At 40.3% G+C, this 23,740-nt stretch overlaps 1 protein-coding gene across 1 annotated transcript in view; it reads right to left on the bottom strand.

Annotated features, from left to right (window-relative positions):
• Positions 1-23,109, bottom strand: part of LOC147203323 (CUB and sushi domain-containing protein 3-like) — a 299,067-nt gene extending 275,958 nt beyond the window's left edge. The window contains exons 1-13 of the mRNA XM_086114399.1: positions 23,036-23,109; positions 22,549-22,636; positions 21,934-22,058; positions 21,433-21,554; positions 16,690-16,793; positions 15,896-16,008; positions 15,489-15,671; positions 14,528-14,854; positions 13,811-14,005; positions 13,563-13,701; positions 10,609-10,796; positions 5,575-5,763; positions 229-345 (exon numbers count right to left, since the gene is read on the bottom strand). Coding sequence (XP_085970525.1) covers positions 229-345; positions 5,575-5,763; positions 10,609-10,796; positions 13,563-13,701; positions 13,811-14,005; positions 14,528-14,854; positions 15,489-15,671; positions 15,896-16,008; positions 16,690-16,793; positions 21,433-21,554; positions 21,934-22,058; positions 22,549-22,636; position 23,036 — 1,891 coding nt within the window. The 5' untranslated portion in view covers positions 23,037-23,109. The remainder of the gene's footprint in view (positions 1-228; positions 346-5,574; positions 5,764-10,608; positions 10,797-13,562; positions 13,702-13,810; positions 14,006-14,527; positions 14,855-15,488; positions 15,672-15,895; positions 16,009-16,689; positions 16,794-21,432; positions 21,555-21,933; positions 22,059-22,548; positions 22,637-23,035) is intronic.
• Between the last annotated feature and the right edge of the window lie 631 nt (positions 23,110-23,740).

Below are 23,740 nucleotides of genomic sequence, written 5' to 3'. Positions count from 1 at the left end.
AGATTTTTCCACCCTTGGGAAATTAAATTAGTATTTAGAAACTGCATTTAAAATTTCCTTGGGTTGTCTCTGTGTGATATTAAAATTGGTTTGATAAACTGAAAACTTAGTGTGTGATAAATATGCAAGAACAAAGAAATCAGGAAGGGGTCAAATATTTTTTCACAGCACTGTATGTGTGTATAGTTCCATGTAAAAGAACCAATGTATGTGTAGTTTATGACAAACCTTTTCCATGGCTAACCTCCACGGTCCATGTACAGTTCAGGGAGTTTGGATACAATTCAGGGTAGCCAGGCGAGAGGATCACACCACCGGGCCCTTTGATATCACCACCACAAGATGCTGAATAGGAGGGGAAGATAATGAATGATAAATGCTGCTGGGAAAGAAGAGAACTGTAAATGAAGGAATAAATCCCTCACCTGATGAAAAGGAGCAATTTTGATGAATAATGCATTTCAGTCACATCACATCACATCCTACTATTTTATGAGTCCCTGTAATTCTGCCAACACAATGTTTTTTTTTTCTAACTTGTTTCTAACCAACCCTCTCGCTACCCAGCCAATAAATCATTCATTGATTCAGCAACCCTCTATGTAGTATTCACCTTTCATAAATTACTTTAAAAATGAAATGTGGTGAGAAAACGGCATATTGCATTGCATTTACTGGCAATTAACTAACACAGGCATACTTAGGGGATTCAATCTGTTTCATTGCAGTCATTACTTTAAAGGGATTTTGAAGTCTTTCCGCACAAATGAGATTAGCTCAATGCACCATTTAACTCAAGTCAGTATGGGAAGATCATCCAGTGGCAACGACCCAATAGTGTTTGCTGATGAGGCAACAAAAGCCACAACACGTATTTTCACGCAGATGAAGGTATGCTCATGTCTGTTGATTATTGACATACAGTATCATTTAATAGCTAGACTACCTCTAGTAGTAGTTTCCTCCTGAAAGTAAATTGATGAGATCATTCTGCGCTCTCAGTGGCTGCGGTGAGTGGAGAGGTTAACTGGTTCAATTAGATATTGTTCAAACGAGCCTTTTTTTTTCATGTGGTCGTGTTATTTACCTAAAAGGTTATATGGCATGAAGGGTGCTGTTTAAAATAATAAATGAATGCAGTTTCACAGGTTTGTTTGTGTTTGCCCTCCTTGTTCATTGAGCATAGTGTTCACGTTTGCTGTTCGAGCTGTGCCTTCTTTGGCCCAGATGCCCTAAAGATGACATTACAATCAAATGCCTTGAAGCCTCTCTCAATATTAGAAGTACAGCTCTTGTGAATAGACTTATTTTCAAAGTAATGAACGTCAGATGATGTTTTTGGAGATCATGGCAATGCCTCAGGCCTCACAGCTGCACACACACACCTCTCCTGTCCTCACTCCTTCCCCCCTTGGGCCCTCCAGCAAGTACATCACATCAACAACGCCAGAATCCTCATCCACCAAACAAAAATAAATCAAATTCTTAATTAATGAGCTTGTATTACATAAGGTCATTAAAATTGGATGAGTACACTTGGCAAAGTGTCGATTTGCAGGGTCTATAGGCAGAAAGCCAGGATGTTTGGCACCAGTCTGGCATACACACCGAAACAAGGAAAAGCTCCAGGACATGAGTGCAATTTACAGGCCATTACACCTGCATTCTCGCATCTCATTCATGAGATAGTACATACAACCAACTCATTGTGTTTGTTATGTTCCTGGAGATGAGTGGTCTGTGACAGCAATAACATTTTGCACAAAGGGACAATAATCACCACATTAGCCCATGACTGTAAAAACAACCCAGAGAGAGAGAGAGAGAGAGAGAGAGAGAGAGAGAGAGAGAGAGAGAGAGAGAGAGAGAGAGAGAGATGATGATGTGGGACAACACAGGTCAAGTTGTTGCTTTGAAGTTAAGATCATTCATTTTCAAGTTTACATGATTCCTAACACCCTGAACTAAGTTGTTCACCAAAACACAGAGTCTATATCGTTTGAGGAGAAAGCAGGTTGACAATCATATGCTTAATTTGGAGCCTTCCACCAACAGCGAATACACATGATGCCTGATGTAATAAGACCTCAAATGGCATGCGATAAATTAAGATTAAGATATCCTTTATTTGTCCCGCAATGGGTAAATTACAATCAGAATTCAGAAAGGAAAATGCTGGGTAGGGAGAGGGAAAAAAACCCACGCTCGAACTATCCTCTTCTGAGGATAATTTAAGTCCAGGATAAAAAAAGACCCTAGCACATAAATAAGCATATGACAGTTACAACAAGTCACAAGACATAACATGTAATAAGGGGGAGGATGAGTGGGAAGGGGGGGGACCGCGACGCGGCCAAAAATGACCAGCTGCACGGATTCACACGAGCGCTCTGCATGTCAAACCGCGTCACGGGGGAAAAAGAATCGGAGCGATGAAGACGGTGATAATAAGGATGTGTATGCGCGTGTGGTTGTCCAGTTGTGTATGTGTATGCGTGTACAGGTCATAGCTGCTTCGTCGAGGTCTGCTCATCATGAAGACAGTCCCGGCTTATCAGTCCATGGCCGAGAAGGAGGGGGGTGATGGTGGGGGCCCTAGATTCCATGCGTACTTCCATCCAGGGGAAAGGGCCAGATAGCGTTGTTTGTTTTGGAGGGACGGCCGCCAACAATTTCAGACAGCCTTGAGTCCGTGGTCTGTATCTCTTCACTGGCGCCGATCAGCCGAATCCGAAAAACTCTTTCCGCAGCGCGGATTCCAACTTCTCCATGATGTTATCGATCGCGCGGAGTTGCTCCAAAACCGCATCAATATTGCGGTTGAGTTCAGTCACCGCTTGAGTCTGAGTGTTGGACATTCGCGCCAAACCATCCAGAATGACCGGCAGCTTCTTCACTTCCAATAAAGCCGCTCCCGTCGGTTGAATTTTGCGATAGAACAGAAAGCTGCCAACACCAAACAGCAGCATACCTGTTATCAAAAGGCCAATAATGTAGATGTCTCCCACATCCTCCACGGACAGTATTGCCAGGCACACCAGTCTCCACTTTCTCCATGGATCCAGGGCGTATCCGGCAGCAAATGTCCCCGGAGGGCAAGCAGGCTCCCCACTGCCTGCTCTTTTCGTCGAAAAAATTTTGTCGATTGTATCGAGAGACCAGCCAACTAATTCCATGGTTAGTTCTTCGGATGAAAATACGGTAGGAGGCTAGGAAAAGTTAGACAAAGACAGCACAAAGACTAAGTGGCGAGCAAGGAGAGGGTGGGGGTGAGGGCAGGAGCTGTGCAAAAAGCGTCCGCCTTTGTCGAGAGCCAAGCAGAAAATCTCACTCCAACAAATGATATGCGCACCTAACTAACCCTAAACCTCACCAGCCACCAATGGACCCTGAAAACACGCACACACGCACGCACAAACACACACACACACATACAGACACACACAAACACACACATGCGCGCACACACACACATACATACTTGAGGCACTGATCTCTAAAAATAAACTTTCCTTTTTAATTTTTAATTGAATTGATCAAATTAGTGTTTTTGTGTTGTAGACTATTATTGTTGAGTTGTTTATCAATCCATTCATCCATTTTCTAATCTACTCATCCTCACAAGGGCCGTGAGAGCCTATCCCAGCTGTCTTTGGGCAGTCGGCGTGGGACACCCTGAACTGGTTGCCAGCCAAACGCAGGGCATAGATGAACAACCATTTGCACTCACGGTCACATCTAGGGACTATTTAGAGTGTTCCATTAACCTTCCATGCATGGTTTTGGAATGTGGGGGGAAACAGAAGTACACAGAGAAAACCCACGCAGGCACGGGGAGAATATGCAAACTCCATACAGGGAGGTCGCTTTTACAGTGAAACTCCTCGACAACGAAATCATGTTTGCAGCAAGAAATTCTTCACAACGGGGTTTTTCACTGTAGCAAATTGATCTCAGATGTAAACACACACACACACACTCACAAACGTATGTGTACTCTTTTTATTCCAATAGTGCATAAGTATGAGCATACACTTATTTGACACTTCATATAGCCAGCATAGAAAGAAAAAAAATGGAAAGAAATTGTGAAATTTACGATCACCATTTACTTTCACTTACATCAATTTCTTGCATCATGTCTTTTATTTTGCTTCCCCCATCTTTCATTTTTATTACCTTTATCATGTCTTCAAGTGTTAAAGCTTTTTTCTTAACTCCTTGGTATGCAAACGTCCGTTTTGTCGTCATTTCAGCAATGCAATGTTCCTGCTGCGTCTGAAACAAATACTTCCTGTACTACTGTGCATGTGCAAACCAGTGTGGTGGTTGCTGTTGCCGTTTCCAAACGAAGCAGTAGAGGTCGCTGTTGGATTAGACTTTGTTGTAGTGAATCTCGTCGCGAGGCAAGAGCAGAGAAAAATATTTCGTATAACGCAACAGGGGTTTTTTTTCATTGTATGGGGGGCAGGAAAGTGGGAATGGTGTTAATGCATGAAGATTTTTTTCCACTAGGGGGCATTTTCGCCCATGTAGGTTTCATTGAAGAGGAGTTTCACTGTAATCGAACCCTGCACCTATGCACTGTGAGGCTGATGCGCTAACCCGTCCACTACTGGGCTGCCCTCACTACAACATTAAAAATGTGAAGAAATAATGTTGTGATTTTATTTGATTGATGGTCAGTCTTAGCTACACCAGCATATCACTTCACCGCCAGGTAAACTGGCTCTATATTTAGCTTAACTTTTCCAACCTTTCTAGCTACTATTCCCCCCTGCCCCCACCCAAAAAAGAGAATATCAAAAATGACAACAGTGGCCCTAATGTTAGCAACATTTTGATTTCCTGCGCGATGGAAGGTAGTGGGCCAAGAAGATTTGGCCAGATAATAATGAACACAAATGTACAGTTTTAAATACTGTATATATTAAGTGTAAGAATAGGTCATGACTGTATCATTATACATGAGTGTCCTAATATTATACTTCATGCTTTTCTATTTAGGAGCCAAGATGAAGAATGGCTGATATGAGTTGTCAGTTGGTGCAAAAAACAAAACAAAACCAAAAAAAAAAAAAAAAGGGTAATTTTGATGAACTACAAACTACATTATACTGTATAACTGTTTATCGAAATGGCTTCACTGCAATTATTCGTGAACTTTATTATTTGGATTATTTAATTGTCTTGATCTAATGCCACTCTATGTTGTCACAGTATATCAAGTTGATACACTCATGGTAAGACACAGTTTATTACAAACCTCACTAAGGTGGTATCCACAACGTATGGATTTGGGGTGGGGTTGGGGGGGGGGGCAGTAGGAGCAAGGCCCAGAGTTACAAACTTCCTCCCCACAAATTAATAGTGAAATGCTTTTAATGTATATTTACTCCCAGTAGTTTCAATTAAACTGCTTACATGATTGTTTGACATGTTTGTTTTCTAATTAATACAACATTCAAATGGGAGCAAGCACAACTGAGGTTTGCACGGTGTGACAACCACTTCAGTTTACTCACATGGCCAAATGAATTGCCCACCCCTGCTTTTAAAGCTGTGTCGACATACCATCACAAGTGGGTAGAGGGTGGCTCCAGAAGTGGTTCTTTTCACAAACCAGTGGTTCGTCAAAGCTCAGACTATATCCAGGATCACATTGGAAGGATATTGTAGAGCCAATTGACAGGTCGTTGCTCAGCCGCACACCACTGACTGGGATACCAGGATCCATACAGGAGTAGGTGTCCACTGTAACAACTGCAAAAAAGTGTTAGTTACATATGCTGTCACATGATTGAATGCATTGTTCTTTAAGTGAACTACGGTATGACTGTCAAGCAGCCATTGGAGTTGTATAGAATTAGGGATGCTCCAATTTTGTAGGCTAGTTAGTGCAAGTAAACAACAAACCACAGATGTCTTCGATGTCCAACTAAAACCATGTCGCAGACTCATTTTGACATTTGTTATGCACAAAACAGTAGGAAAAAATGGATGTTGATGGGTTGGGACCTTTAAAATACTTTAATCTCATGTTTAAAAATGCATTCTTTTATGAAAATGTAAAGACAATATGACATAGGGTGCATTCAGAAATTCACTCTGATGCCCATGCAATACTCTAGAGCAGGGGTCCCTAACCGCTGGTCCGCGGACCGGTAACGGTCCGCGGGGCATTTGGTACCAGGCCGCACAATAAGAACTTACATTAATTCCGTTGTATTTATTTTGGAATACGAAAGATATTTTATTTTGAAAAATTACTCAATTCTCCATTACATCCGTCTGTGTCACTCTTGACGCACATCAAACCACGCTTCTCCGTCACGTGACTGATTATGCTGAAAACAAAACGCCGGAGCTTGCTAAATGAATAAAATAACCTGCTGGAGATCGCAAATGACGGCGGCCTTAAAAGTACGTTTGAGACAACAACTCTGCCGGTGTTCTGGATTCAAGTTATGGCTGAATACTGTGAGATCGCCACAATAGCCCTGTTGCTATTTCCGACATGCTACCTGCGTGAGGCGGGGGTTTTGTGCAGCAATGGCGACTAAAACAAAATTACGACATAAAGCACACACTTCAGGTGTCATTGTCTCCTATTACCCCGAGATGGGACCTGCGGTTGCAGAAAATCAAGCTCGGGGCTCGCACTGATTCAGCATTGTTGTGAGTTGATATTTTCATGCACTTTGAATTTGCGTTGTATCATATTTTGAAGGCATTAAACATTACCATAGCGATCAGAGTGTTGCAGCCAGATTAGACGCGCCTCGTGTTTATTATTATCTCTCGAAAACAGCACAGTGTTCATGCAGCTCTCACCATATTATTTTGTAGTATCCATCCGCCACACCTTAAATGCCAGTGCGTGAAAATATTGTCTGACATAAACCGGTCCGTGGGGCAAAAAAGGTTGGGGACCCCTGCTCTAGAGGGTGTGTGTGTTAGGAGAGGCAGGTCATGCTCCCCTTAATTTCCAAATGCAGCCTATGTTCTAAACCAATTGTGTTTTAACTATTTCCATCTGTACTGCCTGGCGCACTGTTGCACCGTCCCTTCGCTTAGAGTGCCTAGAGCAGGGGTCGGCAACCCAAAATGTTGAAAGAGCCATATTGGACCAAAAAAACAAAAACACCAATATGCCTGGAGACGCAAAAACTAAAAGCCTTATAATGAAGGAAACACATGCTGTATGTATCTATATTAGCCATATTAGCCAAAATCAAAATGACTAGGTTGATAACAAATACAAATGATTTATGATTAAATGTTTTTGTTTTTGTTTTCCCTGCAGTGCATCCTGTAGAGCAGGGGTGCCCAACTTTTTTTGACCAAAGATCTACTTTTTAATCAATCAACCTCGTGCGCTCTACCTGTTAACGCACACGCACGCACGTACACACACATGCCATGATGAGCAACGGCCATAACGGCCCATAAGATAAATGAAACGGAAAAATAAAATAGACACGAGTTTGTGAAACGGAAATCACTGCCTACCTTTGTCGAGATCTGACACGGAGGAATGGGACGCATTTTTGCAGCATGTTAACTATTGTTGCTCACGCATACCATTTTGAAATGCTTCTCTCGGCCTTCCAGCATGCCATTCTTTGCGAGTGCCATCAGTGAATTGTACATGGAACGCTGTTTTTTTGTTGTTGTTGTTTTTTTTAACAACAGCCACCTGCCTGACATCCCGCCCTGCTAATAGAAACGTGTGTCGCAGGCTATGACGCAAGTCTTCATTGACAGAAATGTTGAATTTTAAAATTTATTCTACACATTTTTACAGCATTGGAAAACGTGAAGAATGTTGGTGTCATGTTTGTCCTCCTACCGAAAACATGTTAAAACAAAAAATAAATTTCCCTCCCCCATCTGTTTCAATTTTCAAACATTTTTTGAAAAAGCTCCAGGGAGCCACTACAGCGGCGCTAAAGAGCCGCATGCAGCTCTAGAGCTGCAAGTTGCCGACCCCCGGCCTAGCGCGAGCACCAGCACTCTGTTTTGGTGCACTCTGAATAATCGAACGGCACATTTGAACAGCCCTCAGTTTCCTAACGGTGAGAGTGAGCCAGTGCTTGCTTGGAGAGTATTTTCAAATGCATCCCTAATGAGCAAAAGACACACTCTAAAAAGGGGTAACAGCAAATAGTGGTCATCATTAGCTATAAAGTAATATATATTGGACCCCCACACTTGCGGGTTTGCATATTCAGAGATTTTCTTTCACTAACGTCGCTCCATATTTCATGGAAAATTCAAATAAAATGTCAGTGCTTTGTGATTGTTTTTTTTGGGGGGGGGGCAGTGCATTTAAATGGGAATTAATTATTTGCAAATTTATGCTACTCACAGACTGGTCTGGTCCTTATTACCCGAATAGCGGAGATCCACAGTACACAGTTTAAGAACATTTTTGGGGGGACATTTATAACTCACCATCCTTGAATATGGCATTTAACTGATTCATTTTTTGTAACATTGTGTAAAAACTTAAGTTTTAGAAACAACTTCATGTTTTGTGTCAAACTGAAGATGTTTTTTTTAAAAGAAAACTGAAAAATACTGTGCAGTCCTTTTTAGAGCAGGGTTGTCAAACTCATTTCACATTGTGGGCCACATACGGCATCGGTAGATGTCAAGTGGGCGGGACCATTAAAATTATACCATACTCTGCTATAACTAACCAAAATAATATGTCTTTCCTTTGTTTTGGTCTCAGGAAGCACAAGAACATTATGTTGAAATTTAATGAACATATCTTTTACAAAACATTTCATGTAGCACCTTAGATTTCCTTAGACAAATGTGCAATTTACTTTTATTATTCACATATATGTATTGCAACAGATCCCACTGATTGTACAAAGGCACACAACTTTAACAAGTTGACAAATACAGTCATGCACTTTGAGGTTAAACGAGATGTATAAAGATTAAACGAGATGTATAAAGATTAAACGAGATGTATAAAGAAAGGAATTTTTCAACCATTTACACATGTGCATATAAAATGTATTTAATCCCTGCCTACACCTTACAAACTAAGGAGAGTGTTATTAAATGTGTAAAGAATAAAGTATTCACGTCTTTGATGGCGTCTGCTGTGTTGGGTCTGTCTCAGTGACAGATGAGGCGGCTGTTGTCTTCTTTTCTGATCATAACAATGTTGTCTTTTACTCTGATCAAAACAGTGGATACTCCATGAATTGCACCTTATTAAAATATTAATTCTGTGTCTTTTATGCATTTTTTTCACTTTTAAATTATCCCGCGGGCCTGATGGAAGCTCCTTGGGGGCCAGTTCCAGCCCGCGGGCCGTATGCTTGACACCCTTGTTTTAGAAGAAGATAACTCAGGGCCTCAGTGTACTAAATAATACACTAATGCTCGTTGTGCTTTTCGTAGCATTTTGATTTCATCGTATGGTATCAGTTTTAACATTCGGTGAAGTTAAAAAGAAGCCGTCAAGTTTTTCAGCACAACCATTTTTGTTATTCCAAGTGTTTTGATTTTACTACAAAGTTCAAACAGAGTAGGAAGTATGGTTAAATTAATCCACCCATGCATTTTTCTTTACCGTTTATCTGAATTCGGGTCAACTGGAGTCTGTCCCAGCTCGATGCCCAACCCTAAATCCAATTTTTCACACCCGGTTTGGGTCTCATGTCTGCTGCTTCAATAGTATTTGGGGATTCGACAAGTGTCATGTCAGGCAGAAATGAATGTCCTGTTCATTGTTCAGATTATTCTTGTATGATATGCAATGGATCAATTCTGCTTGAATTCAGAAATTATGTGTTGTGAGGTTTGACAAAGGCTTCTATTCTAAGTTTCCAGTTTAATTCCACAGTATAATTTCGAACCAAACATTTTACAAATGATGTTGCTAAGGTCCCCCCAAAGAATTCCAGCAATAACATTTGATCTAAATTGCAGTGGAAGAAACTACTATTATTTTACTCTAATTGTTTTGCACTAGCCTCGTCAATTAAAGAGTAAGGAACTTGAGAAGAGGGAAACATATTAAGGAAAAACACTTGTGGTCTGATTTCAGTCAACTGTACCAACATAACAAACTTGGTTTTATGAATCACATGTGTGATATTACAAGCAGACTTGAAATTGATCATTCCCGTTACATACATTTTTTTTTCTTTCAAGCACTCCATGTCATGTCGTAGTGAAAGGGGGAGAGAAAACAACCACTTCCACATTACACAAGAAGAGAAGTGTTCTACCGAGACTGGAGCAGGTACACTGTGACAAACATTTGGAGCGATCTATTCTCAACGCCCAGACATTCTTTAACTCAAGGTAATTGTGACAAACTGACTCATCTAGCTTTTTCCTCTCTATCGGATAGAGACAGAAGACGGACAGACAGGTCACAAGGTGGCAAAACAAACACACACTTGCATCAGCACAAGATCTACTGTATAATGGGCATGGAACAAATTGTTTATAGGTACAGACAATTCTCTGAATAAAATCACAATTGTCAGATACATGAAGGTACAACTCATTTTGTCCTGAATTTGAATATGATCACTGCTAAGTACAGGTATCATGGCATGCAAGTACTGTTACCTTCATAGAAGATTTTGAAGCCACTGTTGGATCTGCTGTTGTCTGTAGTGAACAGCAAATATAGGAAGTTGCTGGTACTAAACATAAACTGAGGAACCTGGGTTCCATTGAATGAGCCAATCAGAGGTGAAAGCAGGTTCGGCCCATCATGTACCTCCAGAAAGTCATAGCTGAGTTCAGTTTGAAACCTTCAAAAAATGGGAGAAAAAAGAGAAAATGACAAGTGCAAACCACATGAGAATTATGCTGTGCATTTAAAAAAAAAACACATTCTTGGTAGGTCAGTGAGTCCATGGCACTTTGACGTATATTAATGGTTTTGTGTCTTGTAAATACCAGGGATCATCGTCATTCTTGCTATTAAGTGCCACTTTAAAACATCCCTTTACGTCAATTTGCCGTAAGATTAATAATTCTTAAAAATTACATTATTAAAATGTAAAATTGAAGTTCGCCATGCAATACAAAAGCATTTATTTGCTATCCCTGTCACTAGGCATAGATGGAATAAGAACTAATACTAACAAAAAATGAATGACACAATAATAATAATAATCATAATAATAATGATAATGATAATGAATGCTATATATACCTATATATATATATTGACTGTGTGTGTGTATGTATATATATATACATACACACACACACAGTCAAACCTCGGTTTTCGAACGTCTCTGTTCTCGACCAAATTGATTTTCAACCAAAAATTTCGATTTTTTTATGCCTCTGATTACGATTTAAAATCGATTCTCGACCAAACTGAGCGCACTTGAATATGCCACTCGACTCCTCTCGCCTTCCTTACACGAAGAAGTGACGCTTCCTCGTGTAGCGTTCCATTGTGAGCAGACGTGTTCAAGAAAGATTTTTTTTAAAAAGAACGTGTCCAATGTCAGCGGACGTGTTCAATAAGGATTTTTTTTAAAAAGCATCGCGTTTGTTGACATCTATGCAAATCGGACTGTTATTTCTGCATTGTGTATCAGCCCCTAATCATGGCACCAAAGAAAGCAAATGGAAGTAGTAAAGCTGGTGAAAAAAAGAGGAAAATAGTCCGCAAAACTATTGAATTTAAGAAAGATTTGATAGTGAAATATGAATCAGGTGTACGTGTTTCTGTGTTGGCTAAGGAGTTCAGCATGCCGAAATCGACGATCAGCAGCATCCTAAAAAAGAAAGACCATCTTAAAGTCACTGATGTGGTGGCTAAAGGATATCGTTTGTGTAGCAAACAAAGGCCACAAATATGAAAGGAAGTGGGGAAACTTTTGCATATTTTCATAAATGAGAAACAGCTAGCAGTGGACAGTCTTATGCAAGATATGATTTGTGGCAAAGCAAGACAATTGTATGGATATTTGATAAAAAAAGGATCCTAGCATTGCTCCTGAAGAGTTTGATTTTAAAGCAAGCAGAGGATGGTTTGAAAAGTTGAGGAAAAGAAGTGGGATACACTCCGTAATTCGTCATGGGGAGGGAGTCAGTTCAGACAAGGAAGCTGCCGAAAAGTTTAAAGTTGAGTTTGAAAATCTCATCAAGGGCGAGGACTATCTTCCCCAGCAACCTTTTAATATGGACGAGACTGGGCTTGTGTGGATAAAGTGGTTCAGAAAATGGATGGAGGGATGTTACCTCATACCGTAGCGTAGGGTTGCAGAGAGAGAGTCCAACCATTACTTTAGGGTTTATTAGTTCAAAGTGTAAAAAATTGTAATCTACAATTGTCACAATGAGAGAGAGAAAGAGAGAGAGAGAGAGAGATGTTACTTGAATTTTTCTGCTGCAATGTTAATGTTTGTTAAAATTGGTACAAATAAAGCATACAAAATGTTTGTACAGTTTGTTTGTACAGTATTTTAAACATTACCTGCTCTCTTATTACATGTGTATGCTGTTTATGGTTTAAAATAGTTTAAAAATGCTTTTAAAAAGTTGTTTTATAGACTTGGAACGGATTAAAAGTTATTACATTGATTATGATGGGAAACATGGTTTCGGTTTTCAAACAACCTTCTGGAACGGATTATGGTCGAAAAACAAGGTATGCCTGTGCGTATATATATATATATATATATATATATATACAGTGTATATATATATATATATACAGTATATATATTTTTTTTCCCCTCGGGTTAATGGAACACTCGAAAATCAGGGGTGTCAAACTCATTTTTATCGTGGGCCACTTTTTAGTTACTGTTTCCCTTGTTGGGATGTTATGACTGCAGCCAAATAAGAAAAGTCAGTATGCTTATATCTTATACAGTATTTTATCTTATATATTGCATTCTGCACTGTGTAGAGTTCATTTTTGAATGTATTTTATTCATGCAAATACTTCGTTTGTCTACGTTCTTCCCTCCAAATTTTGCTGCTGTGAATTGTGAATTTCTCCATTGTGAGACAAATAAAGTTTTTTTTAATCTTATTATCTTGTGTATAACAGTTTATTCAACTATTGTTTTTTTCGTGACTGTAATGAGGGGTTTGGTTACAACAAAATGTTTACAAATATGTCTCTTATTTATTACATATGAAAATGTTAAATTTTGGTAGAGATTTTCAGAACCATCATGCATTTTGAGATGCTTGATTTGCTTCCGCGGGTCACATAAAATGACGTGGTGGGCCGGGTCTGGTCCCCAGGCCTTGAGTTTGACACCTGTGCTCTAAATTGTCCCTAGGTGTGAGTGTGAGCACGGATGGTGGTTCGTCTACATGTGCCCTGCGATTGGCTGGCAACCACTTCAGGGTGTACCCAACCTACTACCCGAAAACAGGTGGGATAGCCTCCAGCACGCCCTACGACTCTTGTGAGGATATATATATATATATATATATATATATATATATATATACACACACACACACACACACTTACACGCTGTAAGTTGTGCACCCCATATGATGCAGGTGTTCTACTGCATTGACATTGATGTACAGACCTGTCAAAGCTGATCTTGATGGAGCGTCCTGACTCAGCTTCTAAGACCCACTCACAACTCAGTGAGTCTTTGTAGTAGCCAGGCCATCCTGGGGAGAGGATGACCCCAGATGCACCTGAGTAGTGACCCCCACAGGGAGCTGGTTGGGGGAAAAGAGTAAAATAATTGAAAAAAAAAGAAAGTTGTGGAAGGGTGTGGGTGGGTTGTGTGTGTAGATACAAAAACATCATTCTATCCTAGTTGTGTACCTTCACATTTTGGAATGAGGCCGCTCCACATCACCTTGCCTTCCTCTAAATTGCATGAAATGGTGTCAGCACCCTGCGTCTTGATGAAGCCCTCTTCACAGACCACAGAAATGGAGCTGCCCAGTTGGAAGCTGTCCCCGAAGCGCCTGGCATTCAGTGGTATGCCAGGGTCAGGGCACTCATTACGCCCGAAAGCTTGTAATGAGGAGAAAGAGAGCACGATCTGGTGACAGGCACTCTTGTTTGCATGAGAAATGGCTTCTCTTTGAAGTGTGTAGAGATAAGGTAAATAGATGTAGCTGTCGAGAAGACAGCAAGAAACCTTAAACAGCTTGTTCTCCTTACACCTACTGTTGACAATAGCTGCTGAGTCTTGAGTCTTTGCCAATATATGAAAAATGTGTTATTGTACCTATAAATGAGGAATAAAAGCTGATGACGATAAGTTGCTTTTCGCCGATTTACTCAAACTTTGTGCCTGGACGCAAATTACATAGAAATATGATTTTACATTCTGAACAAATGCACGTGATTGAATGCCATAACCTGCCATATTATGTACAGAAAAACATGAGCATAAAAGAAACTTGCAAACATTTAATTTGCATTTTAACAAGAGCAATTTAATATTTGGCCCAGTTGGAAGTGATAAAAGGCAGTAAGAGTATGTGGTGATGACATCGCTGTTATGAACAAACTGTGCAAATTGCCACTCACTGCTATAGGTGATGTTGAATCCTCGCCCTGACATGGAGTGATCAGCTTGAAACTCAAGCTGCAGGATGTTACTATTGGACGTCAAGTGGGAAGGAACCTCTGCTCCAGAGAAACGTCCCAAAATAGTGGCCCCTGATTGGTCGCCATCTTTGATGGTGAGGAAGTCATAGGGTGGTTCAAGGTCAAAGTCATTAAATGCCAGGTGTATTCTGGAGCCAGGCTCTGAGATTATCAACCAGACACAGTTGAGGTTGTTCCCATAGCCTTCTGGATAGTCGGGAGACAGCACAGTCCCCATGGGAGCCGTGAAGTTGGAAAAACAGGGAACTGAATAAGAAAGGCAGGAGAAAGATGAATAACTCATAAAAAAATAACATATCCCAGGTGAGGCAATTTGTTTTAACAGCAACATGACAATGTCCATTTTCCCAGACCACGATCAGAACAGAACATTTTCTGAGAGTTGTGACGAGCTGGGGTAGAAAGTACTGTTCCCCTGAGTCTTGAGGCATTGGAGAAACATTGAGGCTTGCCTTACAAAACCATCGTCGGAAAACATGATGGGCAAAGGAGTTATGGAGTGTCCCAACAGACACAGTTAGGTACAATATAACAGAACTAGAATTTGGACTACAGTCAGTGAATTGGAATAGGTATGATGAAACACAGTAGATATTCGGGTTGCATTTGAGAAATCCAACGAATGTGTCCTATGTGCCGAGCATTGGCGTTGTGTTTGTGGGCCTTATTTTTTCCCTGCTTAACAAGGTAACCATTTGCTGGAGAATTACCTTGCCCTTTGACATTCTGTGCGTTGCTATTTACATACATAGCAATACATTGCCATTTTACTGCATTGTAATTAATCTTTGAATAGCTTTCTGTCATTGTGAACTCTTCATTGTGAACACAAGTAATTGCTTCATTTGTTCACATTAAATGAAAGGCATGTAAAACTCACATATGCAGATGGGAATATTGGCAGACCACTGATTGTTGTTTTGACAGGTTATCATCCTCTCCCCAATGAGCTCAAATCCAAACTGGCACTCAAATCGCAGAATGTCTCCATTTAAAAAGCCACTTCCCTCTTGGTAGCCATAGAGTGGTGTACCAGGATCACCACAGCTCTCTTTGTCAATTTCTGTGGGTGAGGGCAGAGGGAGGGGAAGCAGGAATGGAAATGGTAAAGCCAAGTACAGACGCTTGACGTAAGTTGAATATCTCCGACACTAAATCCAGGAAAGGGGAGTGTGAGACAGACAGACAAAATAGTGTGACAGATAGGAGGATCGATTGCTCTATGAACACAGCCATTGATCACAGCCATGCATACAGATAATGGCATCAACACTAAACTCTTAATACCTTTGTAGTTGATCTTGAAGCCAATTGAGCCCACACTTTCATCAGATTGCAGATGAAGCCACATCTGATGAGACATACTCACAATCAGGTCTGGGACGAAGCTCCCTGTTAGTCTAAAGAAACAAAACAGACATTAAAACAAACAAACAATGACAGAGGCAACTGAGACTTACATATTTTACTATCACGTGACGTAAAATGCTGGAAGCCAAGTTGGGTGTAATCCAATAGGTATAAATCATTAAAGGGCAAATCAACTAAACATGGCATTCTGATTAATATCGCATTTGTAGAATATGAATTAACCCGCAAAATGGCCCCCCCAAAAGCGGGGGGCCATTTTGCCTCTTGCTCTCGGATGAAAATTTTATCACAGTTGCTCAGGACTCAGGTCACAACTAATAACAGCTCAGTTTATGAACGTCACATGAGCAAGCTCAGAGAACGGGTGAGTCGAGATTGCTTGGGACCAACCCATTTTCAATCGACAGCAAATGGCAAAATGGCCACCCACAATATGGATGAAACGGTTGAATTTTGGTGCGTAATTCATATTCCTCAATTGCAATTTCAATCGGAATATCACGTTGAGACTACTGGGGCCACCTAAAATATATATTTTGTGAAGAAAATTTGGGGATGACTTCGCCTTTAATTAATCAAGATTTTGAATAAGAATTCAACATTCACTTAAATAAGAATAAAGCCTGTTGTACAATTGCATTTGGTATACAAAATGAACTGGAGCACATATGACTAAATGAATCTCCTGAATTTATTTAAACTTTACTTACACTTGGATTATTGTTTTAGAATCCCCTACTTCCCCTCCATCGCCAATCGTTAGCGAATCATATCCAATCTCCAAGTCAAATTCTTCAAAGTTGATCTGAATAACCTGTAGGAAGGACACCTTTAGTATTTAATTACCACACAAACACAGTAATACAGTAATCCCTCGTTTCTCGCGGACCACAACCACCCGCGATAAACGAAAATCCGCGAAGTAGCGACCAATAAACATATTTTTTAAAAAAGCTTTTTTTTCCCATATACATGGAGTACAGTACTGTATATGTTACTCTATGTGACTCGCTGTTGCTTTGCAGCTTCTCGCGGCCGTTTGCGGACTTTTTGCGGGCAAAAAAAAAATATATATATACCTGTATATATTTTATGAATATGTTTGAAAAAATCTGCGATGCACTGAAGCCGCGATAAACAAACCGCGAAATAGCGAGGGATCACTGTATACCGTATTTTCCACACAAAAAGGCGCTACAATGTATAAGGCGCACCTTCAATGAATGGCCTGTTTTTCGGGCACACTGCATTATAAGGCGCATAAAATAGAAGCTACAGTCATGGCTGCTGTTTTATTATGCATCCTTTAGATGGAGCTATGCTAAAGGAATACAATGCAATACAACACAGCTTTATTTATATTGAGCTTTCACAACCGCTGCAGCTGTAATGAAGCGCTTTATAGAACATTTGAAATACTATACTACTTCCAAAAAATCTGAATATTGATCCATACTGCATATAAGGTTTATAAGGTGCACTGTCGGCTTTTGAGATAATTGAATGCTTTTGGGCGCACATTATAGTGCGGAAATTACAGTACGGAGAAAGTGAAGTTGAAAGCTTTCCTCAGAGTACTATGTTCTGTGCAGGCCCACTCGTCGAAACACGACATTCTGATTAACACTGCATTTGTGCACTACAGATTAAGCATCAAAATCCACCTGTTTTTATCCATTGCAGCGGGCAGTCATTTTGTCAGTTGCTGTCGCCTGAAAATTACATCACAAAAGCCGAAGGGCTCAGGTATCAAACCCAGGAAAGAGCTGAGCCATGATTGCTCATTACCTGAGCCCTGATGTCATTTTCAGTCGACACCAATTGACAAAATGGTCATCCCCTAAAATGGATAGCAAGGTGTAGCTTTAGCTGCTTAATTAATCCACAAATGCAATATTTATAATAATGCTGTTTATTCTAGTAGGAGTGTATATAACATATCTTAGATAAGGTTTTTGCCTGAATTTCCCTTTCAAATGCTTCTCTTCAGAGATTGATCAATATCTTGAGTGATTTTATCGATGGTGTTATATTGCATTATCTGACTAAATGTCAGGGCGGCTCGGTAGTCCAGTGGTTAGCACGTAGACTTCACAGAAGTTCAATTCCAGCTCCGGCCTCCCTATGTGGAGTTTGCATGTTCTCCCCGGGCCTGCGTGGGTTTTCTCCAGGTACTCCGGTTTCCTCCCACGTTCCAAAAACATGCATGGCAGGCTGATTGAACACAATAAATTGTCCCTAGGTGTGAGTGTGAGCGCGCGTGGTTATTCGTCTCTGTGTGCCCTGCGATTGGCTGGCAACCGGTTCAGGGTGTCCCCCGCCTACTGCCCGAAGACAGCTGGGATAGGCTCCGGCACCCCCCGTGACCCTAGTGAGGATCAAGCGGTTCGGAAAATGGATGGATGGATGGATGGCTAAATGTCGTAGCAGGAGCTGTATCAATAGTTGGTCTGGTGTTTCAGAATTAATCCATCCATCCATTTCTGATCTGGGCATGCTGGAGTCTATCCTAGCTGTCTTCATACAGTTGGCAGGGTACTCCCCGAACCGCTTACCAGCCAATCGCAGGCCACACACAAACAACCATGCGCACTCACACTCACACCTAGGGTCAATTTAGAGTGTTCAATCAGCCTGCTATGCATGTTTTTGGAATGTGGGAGGAAACCGGAGTACCTGGAGAAAACCCACGCAGGCAAGGGGAGAACATGCAAACTCCACACAGGAAGGCCGGAGCTGGAATCGAACCCACGACCTCAACACTGTGAGGTCGATGTGATAACCAGTCGACCACTGGGCCGGCCATCAGACTTAATATTTGTTTTAAATCACTCTACAGTATTAATTTATGTGTTCTAAATATTCTGATACATGCATTTCCCCGCACACGTGCAGTCTGGCAGAGATGTCACGATTGGAGTGTCGGTCAAAGGCATTGCACCGCATGAGCAGTCTGAGGTTATGTGCCTTGAAAAGGAACATCAAACTTAAATTTCTCCAATAACCAGTTTTAATTTCCAATCTGTGGTGAGATGCAAACCTTGGAAGGAAGATGCAATAAACCGGTCAATTTATATTGAGCAAACATAATCACATAGTGCGTATCTCCACACTGCACACCAATGGAACTCATGCTACTCAATGGGGCATGAAACACATACACCCCATCAATTAGGGGAGCGCAATGACTTTTAAACCTAAAAATAGAAGCAGTGCACTCAAAATGATTTACATGTTTTATTGTCTACAAACCATCTAATTTATATGAATTCAGTCCAGCGATTGTTTCCATATATTGCCTTCAGAATAAGTGCATCAAGAGCGGACCAGGGCAAAGTATAGCCCGGGGTAAGATTCAGCCTCTGACTGGCCCTCACATTAACCCGGAGGTCAATGTCTAGTGTAAAATAGCAGGTGCTTTTATTTTTAAAATTGTGCTTTGATTTTGTGTCCATGCATGTGGATGTTGGCACAAACGAGGTAGCGCATAAAAGGTATGGCTGCAGTGTTGCCAATTTTTACTGTATTTTGCAACTTTTTGGACGCATCTAGCAAGTAATTTTTCAAAAAGAGACTGATGAAAATGATAAAGGGTCCTAGCAACATTGTGAATTTATGCATGGTGGACAGAAGAAGACCAGAGTCTGTCTGTTATAAGTAATCACTGTAACATTTTACATGGCTGTCAATAAGATTACACTTCCCACTTGTTGATCTATATATTTGGTGCACAAAATAAAATTTTAATTGTAAAGATATAATTTTATTGACTGCATGTACTGTAATTATATTTAAAATGTGGATTCCCTCATTTTAAAAACACGGCCTACAATATTTACACACACGTCGAAATTTGTTGAAATAAGACAGCATGATTGTTTTCCTAATTTCACTGAAAATAAAGTGGAGGTCAACATGTTGGCTTGGCCTTTGACAAAATGTTCCAGTTTCTCATGCGGCACATTTGCTAAATTAACTGTTCACCCCTGATCTAGAGATAGCCCTACTGTGCCGAAGAGAGGCTTGTTAAGAAAAAAAAACTATTGACAACATCTTCAATCTCACAGTGCTTTGAAGCCAAACCCTTCTGCTAGCTTCTTTGCGGCACATAAGGCAAGGCTTACCTCCTAAATCTTGCATCAACAACAGCAATACCCCATAAGTCAAATCACATCAAATCTTGACTGCTAATCGCATAAGCCTTTAACAAACAGTGCGTGCAGCCAATGTTGCACGCATGCACGCACACAGAGACACACACATACGCCGCTTCAAAGAAATAACAAATATCTTTCAGAGTACAACAAAAGCTGACACTCGCATCTCTGCATATTATTTCAATGCACAAATGAAATATGTATTGAATGCAAAGAAAATGTAGGTAAAAAAAATCTCCCACCCCCCCAGCTGTCACTGAGATCATTTTCTTGTACATATGCTCCACTGTGGAATCATTTCAATGTTAAAAGCTTCATTATCTCAGTTCAATGTCCCTGCCTTGATTTTAGATGAAAGGATGTTGTCAAAAAATGTACGTCACCTCTGTTGATGACAGACATATGATGGCGACTTGATCATTCTTATCAGTCCACTCTCCATCCGTGCGGAAAAATTCAGCACAGTATCCATTCATAACACGAGAATAATGACCATAATACCACAAATGGATCAACTCCCTTCTGGCAATGGTTTGTTTTCCTAAAGGGATGCTGCTACAATGCTTGGATGTGCTTAGCCCTCTTCTGCTAATAAACAATAACACACTCACTCAGCTGACACCCTTGGATTTATGGAAAACTGGACAGAATAGCAACTGCGGGCCTGATCTGATGTAGGAGAACAGTAATGACCATTCGGAAAACAGCTTTGCCCTCTTAATATTGGGGACAAGCAGGTCTCATTCAATCATTATATATCTCAAATTGTGTTACCCCCGACAATTGAGCTGAATTGCTGAATTGCCAATCGCCACCTGCAATACAATGCACTCTTGCTATGTACATTAATTTGACAGTTTTGTTGAAAGACAAAATCGAACATTGCTTCGTCAAACAGATTTTCAACACTGTACCTCCGTCAATCTCTTTAGATTGGTTAAAAATCTGTAAAGATAAAACCCACACCTGTGGACTGACCAATAGTGACAAACAAAGTCACTGTTATTGATAATCGTGAGACTATTTGGCTGTACCCCGTTTTCACTTTTTAAGCAATTTTTGACCACATACACATTAACTATGAAAATGCATCACCACACCTTGCCTCTGCAGTCTGTACACTGTTATGGTGTCTTTATGGAGAGCCTCCACGTTCAGATTAATATGGCTGTTATTTGCAGCTGCATTGTTGTGGTTTCATTAGATGCAATAAAACAAACAATGCATATCAGATCAATCCAAGTTTCGAAAAAAAAGACAAGAAAAGGTTTAACAGATATCCTCTCTTGGTACTACCTTGTTTGGATCACTGGCAGTGACGATCCACAAACATTGGGAGTTACTCTCATATTGGATGGGGAAGTTAGGAGATGTGAATGTTCCCGAAGGTCCCAGTAGATTAGACCCACAAGTTTTCACTGCAGCAGAGTAAGAGGTAAGATGAAATAAAAGAAAATCGAGAGTGAGCCTAGAAATGTTACATTTCCCTAAAAACAAAAAAGCTAGATGAAATAATGTGAATGAGGTAAAGTAATAACTCTTGTGGAATAAAGTGACAGAAAAGTAATTTAGTGTGAGCACAAAGTGGGTCTATTACTAACATAACCATTAATCAAATTCTGAAAGTTGCTCCAGGTATTGTCGAACAAACACAGAGAGGACATTTTAAATTAGAAAAGCAACAGGCTTTTGTTCATAATTAACAAGAATTTACTTTCCTTTGCACGTATAGAGTCGATATCCAGAGGCAGTGCCTAAATCAGTGTGTTGTATTTGTTCTTGAGATGCCTCTCTCACCCTTGCAGACGGGCCTGTGGTCGCTCCAAGCAGCAAAGACTTCAGCGACACGCTGGCAGGTAATCGTTTTGGAACCCTGCAGCACATGGTCTTCATGGCAGATAAATTGAATGGTTGCTCCAATGCTGAGAAGATAAACATCATTAAGGCCTGAAAAATCAATCAATTCCTCAGAAAGTGACTCCTGATGAAATGTCAAATTCATCATTTATACCACGCCAATGATTACACGTGAACATCAGTCATTATATTTTTGTCGATAAATAATGTAACAGGAATGGATGTAATGCCACTCCATTATTCTTTTGTGAGTCGTTCAAAAACGTTTCCCTTGATCATCTTTTTTTTTGTGTTTGTGCATCAAAACGCCATGACTTGCAATATGACATATAACAGTAAAAATCCAACACAGTCGGAATTGCGAGCCATAGACTGTGACCTTGACCACAGAAGGTAATAATATGATCTTCTAAGGGGCCTATATCGTGCATTTTAAGATTTCTATAGCCGCATATATACGTTGACTCAACAGAATTAAAAAAAAAAAACAACAACAACAACTCTGTTTGAGTTGGAAAGAACTCCTTAATTTAAACTGGAGGGGCATCACGTTACCTGAAGTCTGAGCCAATCCGTCTGCCATTCTCTGGCTCTCCTGGGTCAGGGCAATAATTCGACAGCTGTTTGACTCCTCCTTCATTCACTGAGCATCAGAGAAAAGGAAGACATTGACATTAACAAACGTTGCACTTCCATAACATCTGTGCAAGTAGAATGGTAATACCAGTGTGACGATTCTGTGTGCGCGGCTGCTAAATCAAAATAATCTGGTTTGAGAAAATTTGGCTCCATCTTTTTTTTTTTTGTCAGATTTTCAAAGTTCAGCTAGTTGGCAGCAAAGTTGTGAATGCACACTTCATGTTTGTGAACCAACACCAAATGCATCTCTTCTACCTTAAATATACAAAGTAGAATGATCAAATGTGGATTTCCACATTTTCCTCAAGCAAGAAAGAAAGAAACACGCAGAACAACAAGTCCCAACAAAAAGTAAAAATTCCAACAAATGAAAAAGGTTGAACAAGAAAAATAAGCAACTTACTCAAAGACAGTTTGTTCGTGTTGTCCTTGCCTGGTAACAATTTTACCCCTCTGGATTTAAGGTCTCCAGAGCTTTTCACTATTTGAAAGTGACACACACACACACACAATCATTGGATAAAATAAGTGTAAAATAAATACTGTTTCAATACAATACAAAACATCGTTATTGATATATCGCCTTTACAACAGCTGCAGCTGTAACAGAGCGCTTTACAGAACACTTCAAATGATGTAAGAAAATATGATACAACAGAACACATAAGACAAGGATACAGTACTTGTATGTCTTTCCCTGGATATTATGTAGGCCTATGAGGAAGCATATGGACACCACAATTTAATTGCTACTGGTGGGCATAATTTGCAAAAATGTAAACGCCCTTCTATATTCCAACATGTTGCAATAACTGTACTGCAGCATAAAACTGTCTCAAAATCGATGCTGTAACTCATCATCAGAATCACGAAATCAGAAAGTGAATGATCTTGCCATCTAAGCAGAGTCATTGTTATAATGCAGATTGAAGGGATGAATTACATATGAAATCAAAGAGGTGCCCCAGGACTACATTGCAATAATTAATTCAACACAGTTGTGGCATGATTCTTATAAAGGCCAGGTGATGCAATCTGCTGTCACCATTTTGAAGCATACACGCAACACAAAAGAAAGGAATGGAAGAAAAAATAAGTTCAGAAATAA

The sequence above is a fragment of the Hippocampus guttulatus genome, chromosome 6 (genome assembly GCF_054856545.1).
Source record: "Hippocampus guttulatus isolate MCC_2025c chromosome 6, RoL_Hgut_1.0, whole genome shotgun sequence".
Lineage (NCBI taxonomy): Eukaryota > Metazoa > Chordata > Actinopteri > Syngnathiformes > Syngnathidae > Hippocampus > Hippocampus guttulatus.
This window is presented reverse-complemented; position numbering and strand designations above follow the sequence as displayed.